This window comes from Chinchilla lanigera, unplaced genomic scaffold, assembly GCF_000276665.1.
Source record: "Chinchilla lanigera isolate Chin_1 unplaced genomic scaffold, ChiLan1.0 scaffold00010, whole genome shotgun sequence".
NCBI lineage: Eukaryota > Metazoa > Chordata > Mammalia > Rodentia > Chinchillidae > Chinchilla > Chinchilla lanigera.
In genome coordinates this window covers 30,233,231-30,251,558 of record NW_004955411.1, presented here as the reverse complement: position 1 = coordinate 30,251,558, position 18,328 = coordinate 30,233,231, and the positions used below count along the sequence as shown (strand labels likewise).

General features: G+C 34.9%; 1 protein-coding gene across 3 annotated transcripts in view; it reads left to right on the top strand.

Annotated features, from left to right (window-relative positions):
- The window catches only part of Hace1 (HECT domain and ankyrin repeat containing E3 ubiquitin protein ligase 1), an 82,331-nt gene that overhangs the window by 9,069 nt on the left and 54,934 nt on the right, over positions 1-18,328 (top strand). For all 3 annotated transcript variants that reach the window (XM_013510785.1, XM_005377818.2, XM_013510784.1), the window contains 2 exons: positions 6,069-6,144; positions 13,589-13,720. In XM_013510785.1, coding sequence (XP_013366239.1) covers positions 6,069-6,144; positions 13,589-13,720 — 208 coding nt within the window. The remainder of the gene's footprint in view (positions 1-6,068; positions 6,145-13,588; positions 13,721-18,328) is intronic.

Genomic DNA, 18,328 nt, shown 5'->3' with positions numbered 1-18,328 from the left:
GACCAGCCTGGGCTACAAAGTGAGCTCAAGGCCAGCCTGAACTGCACAGTGAGACCCTGTCTCAAAAAGACAAAAAAAAATTTTTAATTTTTTTTTTAATTTTAATGTTTTTATACATATGTGTTTGCAGTACAGTAGGGGTCCATGTCTGCCTGCACCTTACCTTCTACTATCTCTTGTTGCTGTCTCTCACCCAGTCACTGTGGTGGGGTAACACTGGAAACCCTGAAGTGAAGTTGTTCCGTGGCTCAGTGTTAAACAACCTATTCCCCAAATGGCTTCTGATTAAACACTCTCAAACTGGTGGGGTTTCTTCTCCAACTCTAGCCTGCCATTTGGAAGGAGTCACGTTGGAAGTAAAACCCCATGCTAGCTGGAAGTTCACCATAGTCGTGGGCTTCTCTTGGGGCTGGCACTGCTGACCTGGTCTGTTGTTTCTCCCCAGATCGGCTGACCCTCTGAGCTTACCTGTTCTCCTTAGGCCTTGGCCTTGTCCATGACTAGGTTAGTTGGTAGGTGGGTTGAGCGACTCAGCTGCCTAATGGCAGAGAGGAAGCAAAATGCAGAGTGCTGTTGGAGTTGGCCAGTTGTGAATGCAGCTCTGGTGAGTTTCAGGGTCTGGGGTCCTGGCTGCTGGCTCTGCAGATGAGGTTTCCTATGGGCATCATTGCCTGCTCATTGCCTCCTCATTGCCATGTTTTCTCACTATTATATTTATATTGGTCATTGATAGTTTTCTTGTTGAAAATTTATAGCTTTTATTTTCTGAAGAGTGTAACATTTTTTCTCATTCTTGGTGTCTTTTCCTGCTTTTTGCCATTCCTAATGTCATGGCTGTTTTCTAAGTTGCTTAGTTACATTAGGACAATGATAAACAGTGTGTGCCCATTATAGATTTTTTATTAGTGTATGTCTACAATATAAGAATTACATCCATTTAGGGGAATTTGTAACTATACATATTGCATCTTAATCATTTTTACGTCCCCTTCCTGCCCTTCCATCTCTCGCCATCCCCATATCTGTAAAGTCCACCTCCCTGTTTCTTATAATTTATTACAGTTAAGAGTGAATTGTCCCAGAGCGAGATTTCTAGTTAGCTTTCAGTGTTAAAACTATTTGTGAAAAAAGTTTTCTACCTAAATAATGTGTTTAAAAAATTTTAAAACTGCAAGTACTATTCCAAAATGTGAAAACCTTAAAAATATGGCATATTGGGTATACTTTTGCCCCTTACAGAGAATACTGGTCATCATCATCATGAACATCATTATTTCACACTGTGCTATTTTATGGCCTAATGTGAATTGTTGTGGTTATCCAGTCTCCTTTTCTGCAAAACATTTCAGATGTCATGTCTCTTGTGTCTGCCTCCATGACTTTTTTTTGTTTCTTAAAATTCTCTTTGACTAAGAAATAATTCCAAGATAATGGGAATTAAATTTAAAATAAAAATAAGTAGCTTTGGATTCAGGCCTTGAGGAATTTAGATTTATAAACCTTTTTTGAGCACTGTTAACCTTCTCTATTGAAGTACATTCTTATTGTGTCTCTTGTTTTGATTAGTCTTTTTTTTTTTTTTTGGTTTTTGGTTTTTCTCCGGTACCGGGAACCGAACTCACGACCTTGCGCTTGCCAGGCAGGCGCTTTTGCCGCTGAGCTAAATCCCCAGCCCGATTAGTCTTGAAGGTATTTGTTTTCTGTTCTAAAGGATCCTGGATAGTTGAGGTGACTACCTTTGTGAGATGGATATGGAGCTAAATTGATTGCAACAATCTGAGACCAAATATTTGCACATATAGTAAGGACAAAACAATCAAACCGGAAAGATAAGAAGCATAGTGATGTTTGGGTTGGATGGGGAAAGGCATAATCTTCCCCCCCTAATTGATCTACCCCATTTCATGAACTAACATGTAAGCCAGTTTAATTGTCCACTGTAATAGGTAGGAAGGTGTTGATTGAATGGTTGTGTATGTAATAGTACATCAGGTATGTTGTTGTATTTGTACCTTAGGTCATAGAATAAATTATTCATTCCCTCACTGAATCAGTCTAATATCCAGATCCCTTGTGCCAAGTGTTAATAGGTTAGGAACAATGATCTGAAAAGATTACATGTATTAAAATACTCAGTACTGTCAGCAACTATAAATGAAAGGACACATTGGTGTAAAGGATTAAAAAAAATGCACTGTAATTGTAACGAAGACTTAGTTATAAGACTAGTGTGAGGACCAAGGTATAGGACTTAAGCTTGAAAGGCAGAACATTTTTGGTCTGCTAAAAAGATTTGTATAATTTTTCTGAAACAAAGGCCTTTTTATTAGCAGATACCGTTTTGGGGCTGGTGTGTAGCTTAGTAGTGAAGCACTTGCCTACGAAATAATTTTGATCACTGTGTTTATCAACAGCAACTGAAAAGACCATTGCATTTTTGAGATGAAGAAATAAGACAGAGATTCTATGATTTGTCCAGCAAGTGAGCAGAAAGAAAAGGCATGAGTTCATGAGCCATTCTTTAATTTGGGTGCCCTTTTACTTTTTACAGATTACTTTCAATATTCAGTATGTGAATATTTTAGTTTATAGTATATATTGAGTGAGTGCCTTGTATGTAGAGGAACTTAACAAATGCTTGGTAAATGACTCAAACGCTTGTTACTTTGTATAGCTACTGATGTTTTCAGAAGTAGCTTTTTATTATTAATTTCATTATGAACTCAGATTTGCCCATCTTGAGTAGAATTCATAGTAGAACAGTGCCTTTTTGTAGTCTTTCAGTTTTTCTTCTGTTCCTTCAGCTGTCATATTTCTGCTGGCCTGCTTTAGCATTTCTCTTCTCACCAGTCATGCTGTTTGTATTGGTTTGCCCTCTTTCTAACTGTGGAGGACAAAAAGCAACAAAAGTTGTTGGGTGATAGTGTGTGTTTCTCTCTGTATTGCTTATACCTTTTGCAGTTCATTTATGGGAGGGGGAGCATTCTTGATTGCTGTTTTTCTTTAATCACCCATACCATAAGTACTTTCTTGGGCCTATTTTCCTGGCCATTCACCCAACTCTTTACTTTGAAAGTAGGCCAGTCATCCAGCTTCAGAATAGGTCCGGCCACAAGCTTGTTTGTATACAAGCACAAACACGTATTTTAAACAGTGTTCCATTTTAATAGGATTAATTTGGATTGTTGTCTCATGATTAGTGAGAATTTGTTTTCTGAGGTTTTGATAATAGTGTTTTAGATTAGAAACTTTGTAAATATTTGAACTACACAGTTTATTCAGAGGTTTATTTTCTTCCATTTTCAAATTATTATGCTGATTTTAAGTGACATCTAATTTCATTTCAGGTATAAAAATCAAAGCCAGAAGGTTATTTTTTCTTTTATTTTTTATTTTTTATTTTTTTTTTGGTTTTTCTCCAGTACTGGGAACCGAACTCACAACCTTGCACTTGCCAGGCAGGCGCTTTTGCTGCTGACCCCAGCCCCTATTTTTTCTTTTAAAAGGTTATTATTTCTTTTAAGCATTAAGAATTTTAGCTATTGACATATCAGTGAATACAGATTTTTTCATTTAATGCCTGAGTTCTGGTCCTTTGACTAGATTGTTAAATGAGTTGATCACTAAATGAGGAATTGTACATAGTATGTACATTATGATAATAAGAACAAAGAAATGGTCAAGGAAACTTCAACTTCATGACTTTGCTTTTATTTGCATAACTCTTACATGTGGTACAATAATGTACAGCAGAGCATAAAACTACTGTACTGAAAAAATTACAGTAGTATATAAACAAGTTATACTGTACAAAAACAGACTGTGAGGCTCTATAAATAAAATGTACAGTACTGTATAGAAACAAAGATGGGTCATAGGTCTGGACAGTATATTTTGATCGTAAGATTGGTCATTAAACAAGTAAGTCACTAAACAAGGAATAAAGTTGTATTGGAAGTTACTACTTATCTGCCTGCTTAGTATGGAATTGAATAAAGGAATGTGATATAATCTATGGCATGAAGAAGTTTATGAACTTGTTGAGTGAATAGTAATATACACATATATACTATGTTCTCTATAGCACACTGTATTATATTGACAGTATATAAAATATGTACATTATATTCTATATATTGTTATACTCAATTATATCATAAACAATTTCACTCACTGGGTTATGTATTTTCGTAGTTTGGTACAGAGCATAGTTGAATGGTACCAATAAAAAAATGAATCTTCAGAATATGAATTTCCATGTAGTTCTTGGGAGTTCATACAAGGTTCATTGATGAAGGGGAATTTAAGATGAATGTTAAATAATATTTAGGAATGGATCAGGCTAAGAGGAAGCTTTCAGCAAAATGAAGTGGGTTGGTGTTAAAGTTTGTGTCTCGATGTCCCCTTAAAGCCTCATAAGGTCATAGGTGGGGCTTTTCAAAGGTGGCTGGATCTGAGTGTGTAATGCTGGGATTGAGTTATGGTACAGTGCTAGGATTAAGGGCACTGGGATTCAAGGTGTGTGATTACTAAATTAGTCCACTAATTTATTTGGGACCCACCCAAAGCCAAGTAGCCTAGATAAAATATAAACGGGGCAGAAGGAAGCTGGTATTGTCTTTTGTTGTTGGTGCCCTCTGCCTTCTGTCTTCTACCCACTGTGAACTGTTTCTTCTCTGTGATGCCTCTCTGCCATGCCACCCTGCCTTGGAGCCAGCAGATTATGGACTAACACCTCTACAAACTCTGAGGGAAATAAACCTTCCCTCCCTTAGCTTCTGGGTGTTAAGTCTTTTGTCTCAGGAATGAGAAAAGTAAGACAGTAGGCAACTAAATAATGGGCAAAAGACTTGAATAGACATTTCTTCAGACATACACAAATGACCAAAAAACCCATGAAAAGGTGCTCAGCATCACTAAATTAGGGAAATACAATCAAAACTGCAATGAGGTATTAATGCATACTCATTAAAAAGACTGCTGTGAAACAGCTGCAACAACAACAAAACAAGTATTGATCAAGATATGGAGGAATTGGAACCTTTGTGCACTTGGAATGTAAAATGGTAAAGCTGCTGTGGAGAACAATATGATAGTTCCTGAAAAAATTAAAAATAGAATTGTTCTGTGATCTAGTAAGTCCCTTTCTGGATGTATACCCAAAAGAATTTAGTAAATATTTACCCACCTGTGTTCATACAGCATTGTTTGCACTAGCTAAAATGTGGAAGCAGCCTGAGTGTTCATCATCCGATGAATGGGTAAGCACAATGTAGTATATGCAGATAATGGATTACTGTTCAGCTTTCAAAAGAAAGGAAATTTTGACATATGCTGTAACAAATTGAGGACTTTATGTTAAGTACCATAGAACTGTACTCTTAAAAATGCTTAAGGTGGAAAGTTTTATATGTATTATACTACAATAAAAATAACTGAGAAAAAAATGAAGTGGACTAGAGGGACTCGTAGATATGCATTTTGCTGATTATGTGTGTATGTTTTTATAACTCATCCTAGTATCATCACAAATTTTACAGTCAAGAAAGTAGGATACAGCTTTGAGGCATCTTGTTGTATGGATGCCCCGTCAATTACATTTCTATTTTCTATATTTATGATTATTTTTCCCTTTGTCAATACTAAAAGTTTCTCTGTATTTAATTGATGCATTTGTCTTAATGACATGATGTCCAGATCGTACCATTTCTTTACGCTGTTACCTTTGCATCAATAGAAATAACTTTGTATTTTAATAGTGTATAATTAAATATTACAGATACAGTTTGAAATTGCAGATAAAGATTTTTTTTTTTTATGATTTTTGAGACAGAGTCTCACTAAGTAGTCCAGTCTGTCCTTGAATTTAGTATATAAACCAGGCTGACCTCCAGCTTACAGGGATTCTTCTGCCTCAGCCTCCTGAGTGCTGGCTTAGGGGTGTGTGTGCCACCATGACTGGCCCACAGATGTAGATAAATCATCAGCTAATGTTATTGTAGTTAATATTTCAGTAAAATGATTGTTATTTTTATGTTCTTTAGTACTAGTTCTCTTTTTCATTTCAGGCAGAAGAAATGCATGAGTAAATTATTAGAATACGGTGCTGATGTCAACATTTGTAATAATGAAGGCCTTACAGCAGTAAGTGCTATTGATTTTTATCAGATTTTAAAAATAGTTTTTAGAAAATAATCTTAAATGTGATGATAATGCAAAGTGTAGTACAAGTTTTCTGCAAGTTACTTCTTTATTATTAAGAAGGTGTACAGAATGACCTGAAGTGTAGCTTTTGGTTATATTTATAAGAAAAGTTGTAGTTTACTATATTTATCCCTTTGTTTTCATTTACTTTGAAATTTTCTTCCCCTATCTTCTGTCACTAACTTTTAGTGGGCCCGAGGAACATCTCTGCTGCAGTATGTATCAGTGCATTATAGGAGACTTATTTTGGATTGTGACCTGTAAATATTTTTGATATGTTCTTATAGCTAGGCAGAAAGGAAAAGAAGTAACACAAGGACTGAACATTCTCTGTATTCCCTGCATTCAGAGATAATCATTGTTAATATTTTGGCCTGTATTCTTTCCGACTTGTTAGGTGTTAAACTAGTAATTTTATCCATTTTCACCTATGAGTTTTTTTTTTTTTTTTTTTTTTCACAAAACTAAGTTAATATATTTCTGATCAACATATATATTGTGGGGAGGTGGTGTGGGATTTTGCTGAAGGGATTGTTGAAATCTCAGAATTTTTACAAAATCATTATTTAATTGAACATTATTCACTAGAAGTGGAGATAAAATAGAATTATATATGATTATTGAGCAGTTATCATCATCATCGTTATTTTTTTGTAGTGCTAGGGATTGAACCCAGGGCCTCCTGCATGGTAAGCAATTGCTTGAATTATATCCCCATCCCTCTAAACTCCTCAGGCTGGCCTCAAACTTGCAATCTTCCTGAGTACCTGCAATGAAAGTACAGGCATGTGCCTCCATGCTTGGTGGAGCAGGTATTTAGAAGTTGCAGTAGATGTTAAATTTTTTTTTGTTAAATTTAACCTTCCTTTGGTAATACTTATAGATTTTGAATCTTAATATGTGACTAAAGAAGAACATTGAATATTTACTGGCCAAGCTTTGTCTCAAGACCTTTTTTTTTTTTTTTTTTGTGGTACTGGGGATTGCACTTAGGGCCTTGTGCATACTAGGCAAGTACTCTGCAACTGAGCTACATCTCCAGCCTCTCAAGGCCTTTTTGAAGAGAGGGCATAGGAAAAAGTTCTTTTACGATTCAACTTTTTCAGAGTGGCTTATTATAGAATAAGCTTGATCATGATTATTACATGAAATCTACATGAAAATTAATACTTTATTATATACTAGTAGTACAGTAGCAATCTTTCCTCTGTAAGGGTTGTGTTGTGAATACTTACAGAATGCTTAGCGATATGGTAGATGACACAGAAGGCTATATACACTCCTAGAAATGACATAGGTCTTTCCTTAGGACATTACCCAGTTTAGGCAAGATAAGATAGTCACTGTTAATCTGTTCAGTTGCAGAAGTTTTTTCTGCCATTATTTCTCCCTTCATCCCTGAGCTTAAGATAGAGATCTCTTAAAATGAATTTATTTAATAAAATAATTCATGTATATATTTAAAGATTCACATCATTCTGTAAGACTTGCTATAGGAAATAGTCTCTTAGCCTTCCTTCTCAAACTTCCCCCTCCAAGTGTACCCGTCCCAAGTGTATCTGTCGCTAGGCATTTCCTCTCAGCTATTTTAATGGATTTAAAAACTTTGTATTTTTAATCTAAGCATGCAAATGCTACCCTCTGCTTTTAGGAATCACCTGTTAACATTTGGAACGTGAAGTTCCTGTTCTGTGTTCCAGCCCCTTCCCCCATTCATCATGTGTGAGCGAGCACATGTGCCTCGTGTCCGCTCAGTACAGTCGTTGTAATTTTACTTAGGTCAATTTCCAGTGTTCTTATTTTTTTTTTAACTAAAGAAAAACTATTTGTAGTTATGCTGAGTAATCTTCTATAGGTACTTTTTTTTTTGCCTGCTATTTTATCTGTAGTAAATAATTGTCTCCTTTAAAAAAAAAATTGACAGAATTGTCTCAATACAGTCTTAAGAAATAATACCCAGAAATCCCATAAACCTTTTGTGCAGTTTCCCTTATTGGTAATGTTTGTAAAACTAGTTGCTAGTTAACATCACAGCCAGGATATTGATACAGTTCATCTTGTTGAAGTTTTCTCAGTGTTATGTGTATGTGTATGTATATTAATTTCTGTACAGTTTTATTCCCTGTACATGTTCATATACTTACCACTGTAATGTTCTAAACTTTCCAGTGCCACAAAGATCTCCTGTATTATTCCTTTATTGTCATACTTTTCTCTTTCATGCTCCATGCCTAATCCCTGATAATCACTAAATCTGTGTTCTATTTCTAAAATTGTGTTATTCAGGACTGTTATGTAAATGGAGTTATCCTCTATGGGATCTTTTGGTGTTGGCTTATTTTGCTCATCATGTTCCCTGGAGATTTATCTAGGTTGTTGCTTCTCAGGTTTGTTCCTTTATAGTGCTGAGTAGTATTACATGGAGTGGATGTACTGCTGTTTCTTTTAACTGTTAACTATTGAAGGACATCTGAGTCATCCTGGGTTTTGTGCTATTAGAAGTAAAGCTGCTGTAAACAACGTTAGTGTGCAGGTTTTTGTGTGAATATAAGTTTACATTTCTTTGGAATAAATGTTTATGAATGCGGTTGGTGGGTTGTATGATACGTAGTTCATGTTTAGTTTTAAAATCTGCTTGCTTGTTACCCAGAGTGATTGTGCCATTATATAGTACATTTCCACCAGTGATACGTGAGTGATCCAGTTTTTCAGCTTCATTGCCAACTACTGGTGGTGTGACTTTTATTTTAGCCATTGTAGTGGTTATGTGACTGATGTATTATTTTGCCTTAATTACCATTTGCCTAATTGCTACTAATGTTGAACATTTTTCATAGCCTTATGTCATTTGTATTTCCTCTTACATGAAGTGAAATGCCAGTTCATGTCATTTGTCCATTTTCTAAGCTTGAATTAAAAAAAAAACTTATTGGTAGAATTCTTTATGTATTCAAGAGAATAGCACCCATTCAAATATTCAATTTTGACATATGTTCTTCCAGTCTTTAGTTTGCCTTTTACAGCTCTTAATAGGGTCTTTTTTGGTACCACAAATCAAACTCATGACTGGGCGCTTGCCAGGCAGGCGCTTGTGCCACTGAGCTATATCCCTGGCCCGGTCTTTTTAGAGCAAAAATAGTTTTTTGTTTTGATAAAGTCCATTTGATCAGTGTTCCCTTTTGTGGACCATGCTTTTGGTATTAAGTTGAAGAGTTCTTCTTAGCCCTAGCTCTTGAAGATTTATTCTCATCCTTTTTCCTAAACTTACTGCACTTTTTACGTTTTCTGTTTATGTCTGTGATTTCTTTTGAGTTCGTATTTGTATAATATATGAAGCTTAGGTTGAGGTTAAATTTTTTTTTTTGGCCTAACGTTTAATTATGTTAACACTATCTTTTGAAAAGGCAATCCTTCCTGCATTAAATTGATATTGTATTTTTCTTGGAAATCAGTTGGACATGTCTGTGTCACCTTCATTTGGGCTTTGTATTCATTCCATCGATCTGTGTTTACAAGAACCACACCGTCTTGATTTTATAGCTATATTATAGTAAGGAGAGTAATTTATATTAGGAGAGTAATTTCTCCCACTTTATTTTTCTGTATCAAGATTATGTTAGCTATTCATTCTGGTTGCTTTGCCTGTCTATGTACATTTTGTAATGAACTTGTCTATTCCTACAGAAAAACTTTTCTGGGACTCTGACTGGACTTGCATTAAACCAGATCAATTTGGGGATAATTGACATCTGTACTACGTTTAGTCTTTCAATCCATAATCACGCTTCTCTCTGCACTTACTTAGGTCTTTGATTTCTTAATTAGTGTTTAGTGCTAGGGATTTTATATGTTTTGTAAATATATTGTGCTTTTAGCTTGGGCTTCTGCATGTTCATTGTTAATATATAGAAATGCATTGATTTTTTGTGTGTTGATCTTATATTTTACCTTCTTCCTGAATTCCGTTCATGTGTGTATGTGTGTGTATTCCTTAGGATATGCTACATAGATAATCATGTACTCCCTAATCTCAGTGTCTTTTGCATCTGTTTCTTGGTTTATTGAACCTCTGGATTTTTCTCTTTATAGTGCTGGGGATGGAAGCCAGGGCCTTTTCTATGCTGAGCAAGTGCTGTACCACTAGATGAGCTACATCTCCAGCCTTTGGTTTTTTTTATTTTTAAATTTTTTAAGTGTTTATTACTGTTTGCAACTATTATCCTAAAATGTCATCAGTGCCTCTTAAGTCCTTGGTTATGTCTCAGAGGAACATGTACTGGTGATTTCTGTCCTCTCCAGGCTGAACTGATTGGTTTCTAGGTCTGCTGCACAGTTCCTCAGAACGTTTCATCACCATCGTCTTGGAGGGTCTTTTTGTTTTCATCTTGCTTTGAGTTCTCTGTTATATGAGTCCCATGTCTGTTTTTCTTCATAACTGTTCTGTAACTTTGCTGGAGCACATCTTTGACAGTTTTTGAGAAAGGATGCATGGGAGGTAAATTTGTTCCTGTGCTACATGTCTAAAAAATAACTTGAGTCTTTGAGTGTATCCATTTGTATAATTGATGATTTAGCTGATAATAAAATTCTAGATTGAATATCATCTTCCCTTAGTGTCTTGAAAACATTGCTTTGTTTTCTTTTAGCTTTCAATCTTGAAGCTTAGTACCACTTTTAGTTTTTTTTTTTTCTGTGACTGGGGATTGGACCCAAGGAGTGTTGATCTACATCTCCAGCCCCTTTTATATTTTATTTTGAGAAAAGTCTTCAGGAGTTGCCCAGGCTGGCCTGCCTCAGCCTTCCAAGTTGCTGGGTTTATGGCTGTACACCACCATACCCAGCTTGATTCTTTACATGAATCCTGTGTTTTCTGGCTAGAAACTTACAGAATATACTTTTTTAGCATTCTATAATTTCCTCATTATATATTTTAGTTGAATTTATTTTATCCATTTGGGTATATAATACAGAGGCCCTATTAATCTAGAAAGTCATAAAATGGAAAGTCAGGAGAAATTTTCATAAAGTATGATTCATAATTTCCTCTACTCTGTTTGTACTCTTTTTGTTTGAATATTAGAATAGCCTAACGGTTTCCTTACCTTTTCTCTTGTTTCCCACTTTTTTTGTGCTTTCTTCAGTATCATCTTCTAAATCTTTTACATTTGTATGTCCCCATCACAATACTACTTTCCAAAGGTTCCTTTTCTTTTTTTCTATCATTAAAAAGCAAAACAAAACAAAACCCAGCTCAGTATCCTGTGATGTGATTAGTGTGTTCGCTGAGAGTATTAAATAGTTTTTTCATGATTTCCTTTTTTCTCTTCATTGTTATTAGTTTTTTGATCTTTAAAAAATCAGATACATCTATCAAGTCTGTCAGTGCGAGTGAGGTTTAGTCTGTAGAGTCTTCAGTGTGGGTTGATCTGTGTAGACATTTTACCTCTAGCCCCTTCTAGTGCCAATTTCTGCCAATTTCTTAAGCAGTTACTCTTTTTTTTTTATTTTAAAGAGAAAAGAAAACAAAATAACAACAACCAAGACAAAACAAAACCAACGCAAAAATAATAAAAATGATACAGAATTTCAAAACAAGGTGATAGGAAGTTAACAGTGGTTGTTATATTACATATTGTTGCTCAGATTACCAGATGTAAAAATGCAAGATTGAGCAATTAAAAAGAATAAAAAATAAAAAAAAATTAGAAACGATACAGAGTTTCACTAAGCAAGGTGGTAGGGATTGAACAATGATTGTTATATTGCATACTGTTGTCTTCAAATTGGTAGTTCACATTACCAGATATAAACATGCAAAATTGGTCAGAAAAAGAAAAATTTAAGTATTAAGTTTTGGTGTTCTTTTCAATAAATAGACGTCAGCAGTACAATTATCCCTGCTATCCTTGTATATCTATATCTATATATTTTCCTTCCTTCTTTCTTTTCTCCTTTCCCTCATCCCAGTTGTTCCTTCCCTTTGAGCAACTTCTTTTTCTTTCATAATATCTATTGTACCTTTCGAGTTTTATTTACATTTTCAGTTCTTGCACTAGGGAGACAATATGATGTTTACACATGCGGGTCTGATTTATTTCACTTATGAGTATGGTCTCTAGTTGTATGCATTTACCTATAAAAGCCTCAAGATTCTCTCTCTTTATAGCTGAGTAATACTCCTTGCAGAATTAGAATGGGGTAGGGCTCTGAAGTCTCAATCTTATTAAACTTTAAAAGACTTGGTTTTAGTCCCACTTCACTTTTACATGAAGTGGTACAGAGTGCTTACTACGGATTCTAGAGTCTTTCAGTGCTTTTATGATCTGAGGCACATGCCTTCTTAGTTTTCTTTGCTTCTGACTACAGATTCTTTTTGTTCTGACAAGTCAACAAATATAATCGGACAAGCTAAAAAGTGTTATCTGTTTTCCAGCTTTCAAAACTTGTTATTGTCTCTCTCTCTCTTTTTTTTTTTTCTTTAAGAAAATATTCTTGGGGTTGGGGATTTAGCTCAGTGGCACAGCACCTGCCTGGCAAGTGCAAGGTCGTGAGCTCGATTCCCAGTACTGGAGAAAAACCAAAAAAAAAAAAAAAACTTTATATCTAAGAAAATACTGTTTTATTGTAATTTCAGTGGGGTTTTGTGAAGTTGAGGCTGATAGATGTGTTCAGCTGGCCAGTTTAAAACAGGAATGTCTTAATAAGTTTTTAGTGAAAATACATAGGCTTGGACTTTGTGAAAAAATTCATGGATTTGGACTTTGGAATACATAGTCCAATTTTTTTATTTTTATTTTTATGTTTGGCATTAAGGTTTGAACCCAAGGCTTTGTGCATGCTAGACATGAGCTTTACCACAGAGCTATACCCAGAGCCCCTCTTAGTTCAAAGTTTTAACATGGTAGATTTTAACAGTGGTGTATTTACAGGTATAAAATTTTTCCTATACATCTTATTATTTATGTAATATACATTTGTTACTTGTGAACACTGGAAGGAAGGAAGCAATAAGTACAGAATGTGGCACTATTGTGTTAATTACTTTTGAACTTGTGTTTACATCTGGGAAAGGAAAAATATCCATCACTTTTTCTCTAGAGGTGAGCTAACCTTAGAGTCCAGGGTCATCTAAGAAGCAGAGTATTTGGTAATCCTAAGCCTAAGATACTTACTGTGTTGAGCTGTTGAATTCTTGATTTTGTAATACCATGGCAATATAATCTTTATCTCGATGCATACATTTTTCTCATTGGGAAGAGCTATATGAGCTTAAAATATATTTGTTTGCATATCATGGTTAGTTGAGAAATAATAGCGTTATTTATTTGCTACTTTTTTGTGAAATACTCTTGCACAAATGTGAAATAACTGAATGACTTCACAGATACACTGGCTGGCTGTGAATGGGCGGACAGAATTACTGCATGACCTCGTGCAGCACGTCAGTGATGTTGATGTTGAGGATGCAATGGGGCAGACAGCACTGCACGTGGCTTGCCAGAACGGTCACAAAACGGTAAGTTGAACCATGAAGATGTGCATTTGTTTTGAAAAACTTTGAATTCTTGGGAAGTTTTTCACTATGTATATTTGGGAATAGGAAGAATTACAACAAAATACTCCTTTGTATACCAGATGAACTTCTGATATGTTCTGTGTAGAGGGAGAGCATAGAAAATGGTGCTTTTAATTTTGCTCAAATTGTTTATAACTTTGATTTTAATTTCATTTGTAATTTACAGCTTTTAGTAGTAGAATATACTAAAAATTTAAATGCAGTATGTTCATATATATTTTACCCAGCTATGTTTAGTCTAGTCTCAATTTTAACAAGTGATTTTTCTATATTTTACTTTCTTAGTATTAAGCTTTATTGCAATTAGTGAGGAAAGTGAGTTTTGACACTGCTTAAATAGTTTAAGGCTGATTAACGTATTTGTTTTCTCTGTGTATGATCCAAGTACTTGTTTTCTTTTTTACTTTAGATTTATAAAATCACGTGTCTTTTATGGCCATGCTTTCCTGTGATTCCTGTGTACAGGCATTTAGTTGCTAGTAGTTTTTCGTTAGAATACTTAGTGCCTTGTACAAAGATTGAGAATTTAAGATTTTAGATTGCATTTCTGCTTTACTGTCATTATCTGTTCTGTTTACATGAAGGTTTTTTCCTCCCACCTTTAATATTATTGATAATCGAATATCATTTCTTTACTTGCTAACCATGAAAATAACAAGATCAACCTAAAACAAGTCACTCCTCAATAACTACAGAGACAGTTTATTTATTTATATATACCTATACATTTATAAAGTCTCTCTGAGTCTTGTGTCTTGTCAGAAGACTTCCTAGTGGAATCTAGATTTCTATCTCTTCATGCACTTTTTTCTTAACCTTAGTTTGGGAAATAGGATTCCAGATACTTACATACCTTATATATGACTAGAATTCACAGGATGTATTGGACTTTTTTTAAGAGAGGGAGACAAAATGGATTATCAAAGGGTTAGAGAAAAGGAAGAATATAGGAACCTTTTTGCCTTTCTTGGAACTTTTTAATACCAGTGTTCATTTATGTTTTATCTTTCATTACCTGAAAATTAAACCAGTGTTTTTAAGGAGTATCTCATATCACTAGTTCTTTTTTAGAGTCTTATTAAATTTAAAGAAGTATTCTAGGAGGAAAATGATCAAAAGTGTCATAATCTTGCATAGCCTTCCTGGTCTTCTCTCCTGTCCTACTCCCTTCTTTTTCCTTTCATCTAAACTAGGGTCCTTTCACATGCTAGGCATGCCCTCTACCAGTGAGCTATATCCTTAGCCCCAATGACCCAGTAGTTGTTTTTTTTTTTTTTTTTGAGACAGTCTCGTTATGTAGTTCAGGCTGACTTTGAACTCACTATGTAGCCCAGGCTGACCTCGAACTTGGGGTGATCCTCCTGCGTCAGCCTCCTGCGTGCTGAGATTACATATATGTGCTGCCATGCCTGGTGACCCAGTAGGTTTTAAGGAATTACTGCATGTTAGAAAATGAGTCCTGGGTACCAGAATGGCTGAGTGGTTAAGGCATTAGGAAAATGAGTCCTGTTGATAGCTGTTGTAGGAGAAAAAAGTACTTAACTTTAAGTAAACCCTCTGCTATGGAAAATAAAGATACTGTTGTTCACAGAGATTTGCAAATCTTACACTTCTGTAGGAAAAAAAAATAGATTCGGTATACAAATAATCTACAACATCTAATTTTAGCTGTTTTGTCCTAATGTAGAAATAAGAATTACTAAGAAAACCTTGGTTTAAAACATGTGCATTGCAGGCTACATAAAAAATTTAGAATTGCCTTCTGAAGTTACTAAAGATTAGCTGGTGTGAGTATAATACACTCCATATGGTTTACAACCTAAAGCAGGTGTGGTTAAGTAATGGAGAAGTCCTCGTAGTCAAATGCCTTTGAACAACTGCATGCTCAGGAGATTTATTGGGCGACTGACTTCACTGAAGTGCTGTTTCACAGGGTGAGATTTCACAGATACAGTAGAAAAGGAATGGTACAAAAAGCCATATTGATGTTGACCCTTGGTTGATTGTACTGGCCAGGGAAATACCTTCTATCATAGTTGGTCAGTTATGATTATCTACAGAGGTCACATACAGATAAAGGAAATGCTTAGCAGGGACTATTTTTTCAAGCATTACATGCTTCTTTTAGTTTTTAAAAATTAAGATAAGAAGGAGACAAAAATTAGTCTGTCTCCTTCTTTCTAGACCTACTATATTTCTAAAAGTCTATGTTGATAGTTGTGTTAATATTGCCCACATTTCAGAATTACTCCTGTGTTTCTACGACATTTTCAAATCCAACTGGGATAACATGTTTTTTTTTTCTCGAGTTGGATATGATTTATTGGTCTATGAAATAAAATTTGTAGAATAGAGATTACTGACTTTTAAAGTCTCTTTGTATATCTTTCCATAGAATACTGAGTCTAAAATGCTTTAAGTATCCTAGTGACTTCAGTGGTAGGTCGGAATGGCTTTTTCTTGTCTCAATTGTACTAATTCATTAAAAGGTCTCAAGAACTTATGTCTGTGTCACATATACTAGCACATGTAGTATCAAGATTTAAAAAAAATGTTAAGCATTAAAGCTTGCATACTGATTGTAAATACTTTCTAGAATAAAATACAAAGCTTTAAAGTAGGGGGAGAAACTCCAATGAAATATTTCAAAAACATATTAGCTCTTTCCATATTAAACAAACCAAGGCAGTAAAGAAGTCCCCTGAAGCTTGCCTTCTGATCTCATTTTAATGTAAATCTCAGAGTGCATGAGAAGATTTTGAGCCACTGGCTAAGAGCCCTAAAGCTTTGTAGAAATTTTGATTTAATATTATATTCTTGCTTTGATGACAATAATTGCTTTTTGATTTCACATTGCATTTTTTTTTAAGGTGAAAGATTTGGCAGAAAGATTCACTTTTGTCGTACTTAATAAATTGAGTAATCTTTGCCGTGTTTTCATATACATGTATTTTTTTTGTCAGAGGTAAACACTATGTTTCATCTTCCTCTTGTTAGAACAAAGTACTTTGGGCAGTTGGAGCGTGCATTCTGTCTTTTGTCCTTGCAGCATAATAGTACGATGATTTATTTTTTATTTTAAAGGGAGAAAAAAAATAAAAACAGTACAGAATTTCAAAACAAGATGATAGGAAATTAATAATGGTTATTATATTGCATATTGTTATCTTCAAATAATTCTATTCCAATTTTAAGATGATCAGATGAAACAAATGATCATAACTTTAATTTATTTTTATGTAATTTTCTTTATACTAGCTATACTGTATTGTTAGATATATAATACCGAATCTGTGGTTTGTCTTTGGATAAATTTGAAAAATTCATTTTGGGGTTTGTTATTCAGCTGGCTTATTATATAGTCTTTGGCAGTGTTTTTTTCGGCTGTAACCTGTGTGTCTGCTCTAATCTAAGGTGTCTTCTGTCTAAGGATATAATTGAAGAAAATGTTGTGAACACTTTGGAGGATATTTAAGAGGAATAATACATAGTTCTAATATTACTGCCATTATTAGTATGCGTGGTTTGATTGTGTAAAAGTACAGACAGTCATATTTGGACTTCATTGATTTACTTTTTTGTAGAAAGTTCATAGTATTTGATTATTTTTAAAATTCACTTTTGGAAAGAATAGTAAGATCATTATTCGACATAGATATGTCAGATTTTTAGTCATGCATTGTGTTTAACACTTGGGGAAAATTTTTGTTTGTTTTAGTACTTTACAGTTGTTTTTTCTTTTTCTTTTTTTTTGTACTAGGGTTAAACAGAGGGTCTGCATGTATGTGAAGCCAGCACTCTGCCACCTACCACTGAGCTACATCCCCAGACCTTTTAAGATTTTTAAAAAATTTTGATACAGGATCTTATTAAGTTGCCCAGGCTGGCCTCAAATGTGTGATCCTCCTGCCTCAAGCCTCCCAAATAGCTGGGATTATAAGCATGTGCCACCACACTAGTTTAAGATTTATAGATGTGATGAATTCCCACAAATAATTGGTTACTGTCTCCCTGGAGTCACTTGCATTTAGAAATTGCAAGATGTTATGGTTTATGTCTGGGTGTCCCCCCAAAGCCACGTGCAGTCTTAGGGCAGGCTTTTAATTAGAGTTTGTGATTGATTCATGGGTGTGAGTGCTACACCGCCCTGGGGCAGGTAGTTTGCATACCAATGTAAGGGAGAGAAAGACGCTGCTTGCTGCCACTCTTCCCTTTTCTGGTTGCTTTTGCTTTTTTCCACTGCCATGAACTGTTGCCTCTGCTATGTGCCACTCTGCCTTGGAGCCAGCTGATATGGACTGAAACTTCCACAAACTGTGAGCTAAATAAACCTTTCCTTCCTTAATTTTGGGTGTCAGGTATTTTGTCTCAGCAATGAGAGGAAAATAACAAAAGACACAAGAGAACTATGATATAATTCAGTTCAGTCTAAATTTTTATTTTTGGTTACACAGATTACATTTCTGCTCCTAAAAAGTAAAAGCAGTTGTTTGATGCTGACATCATAGACTGAAGTTGTAGACGTGCCATGAACAGTGCTTACTTACG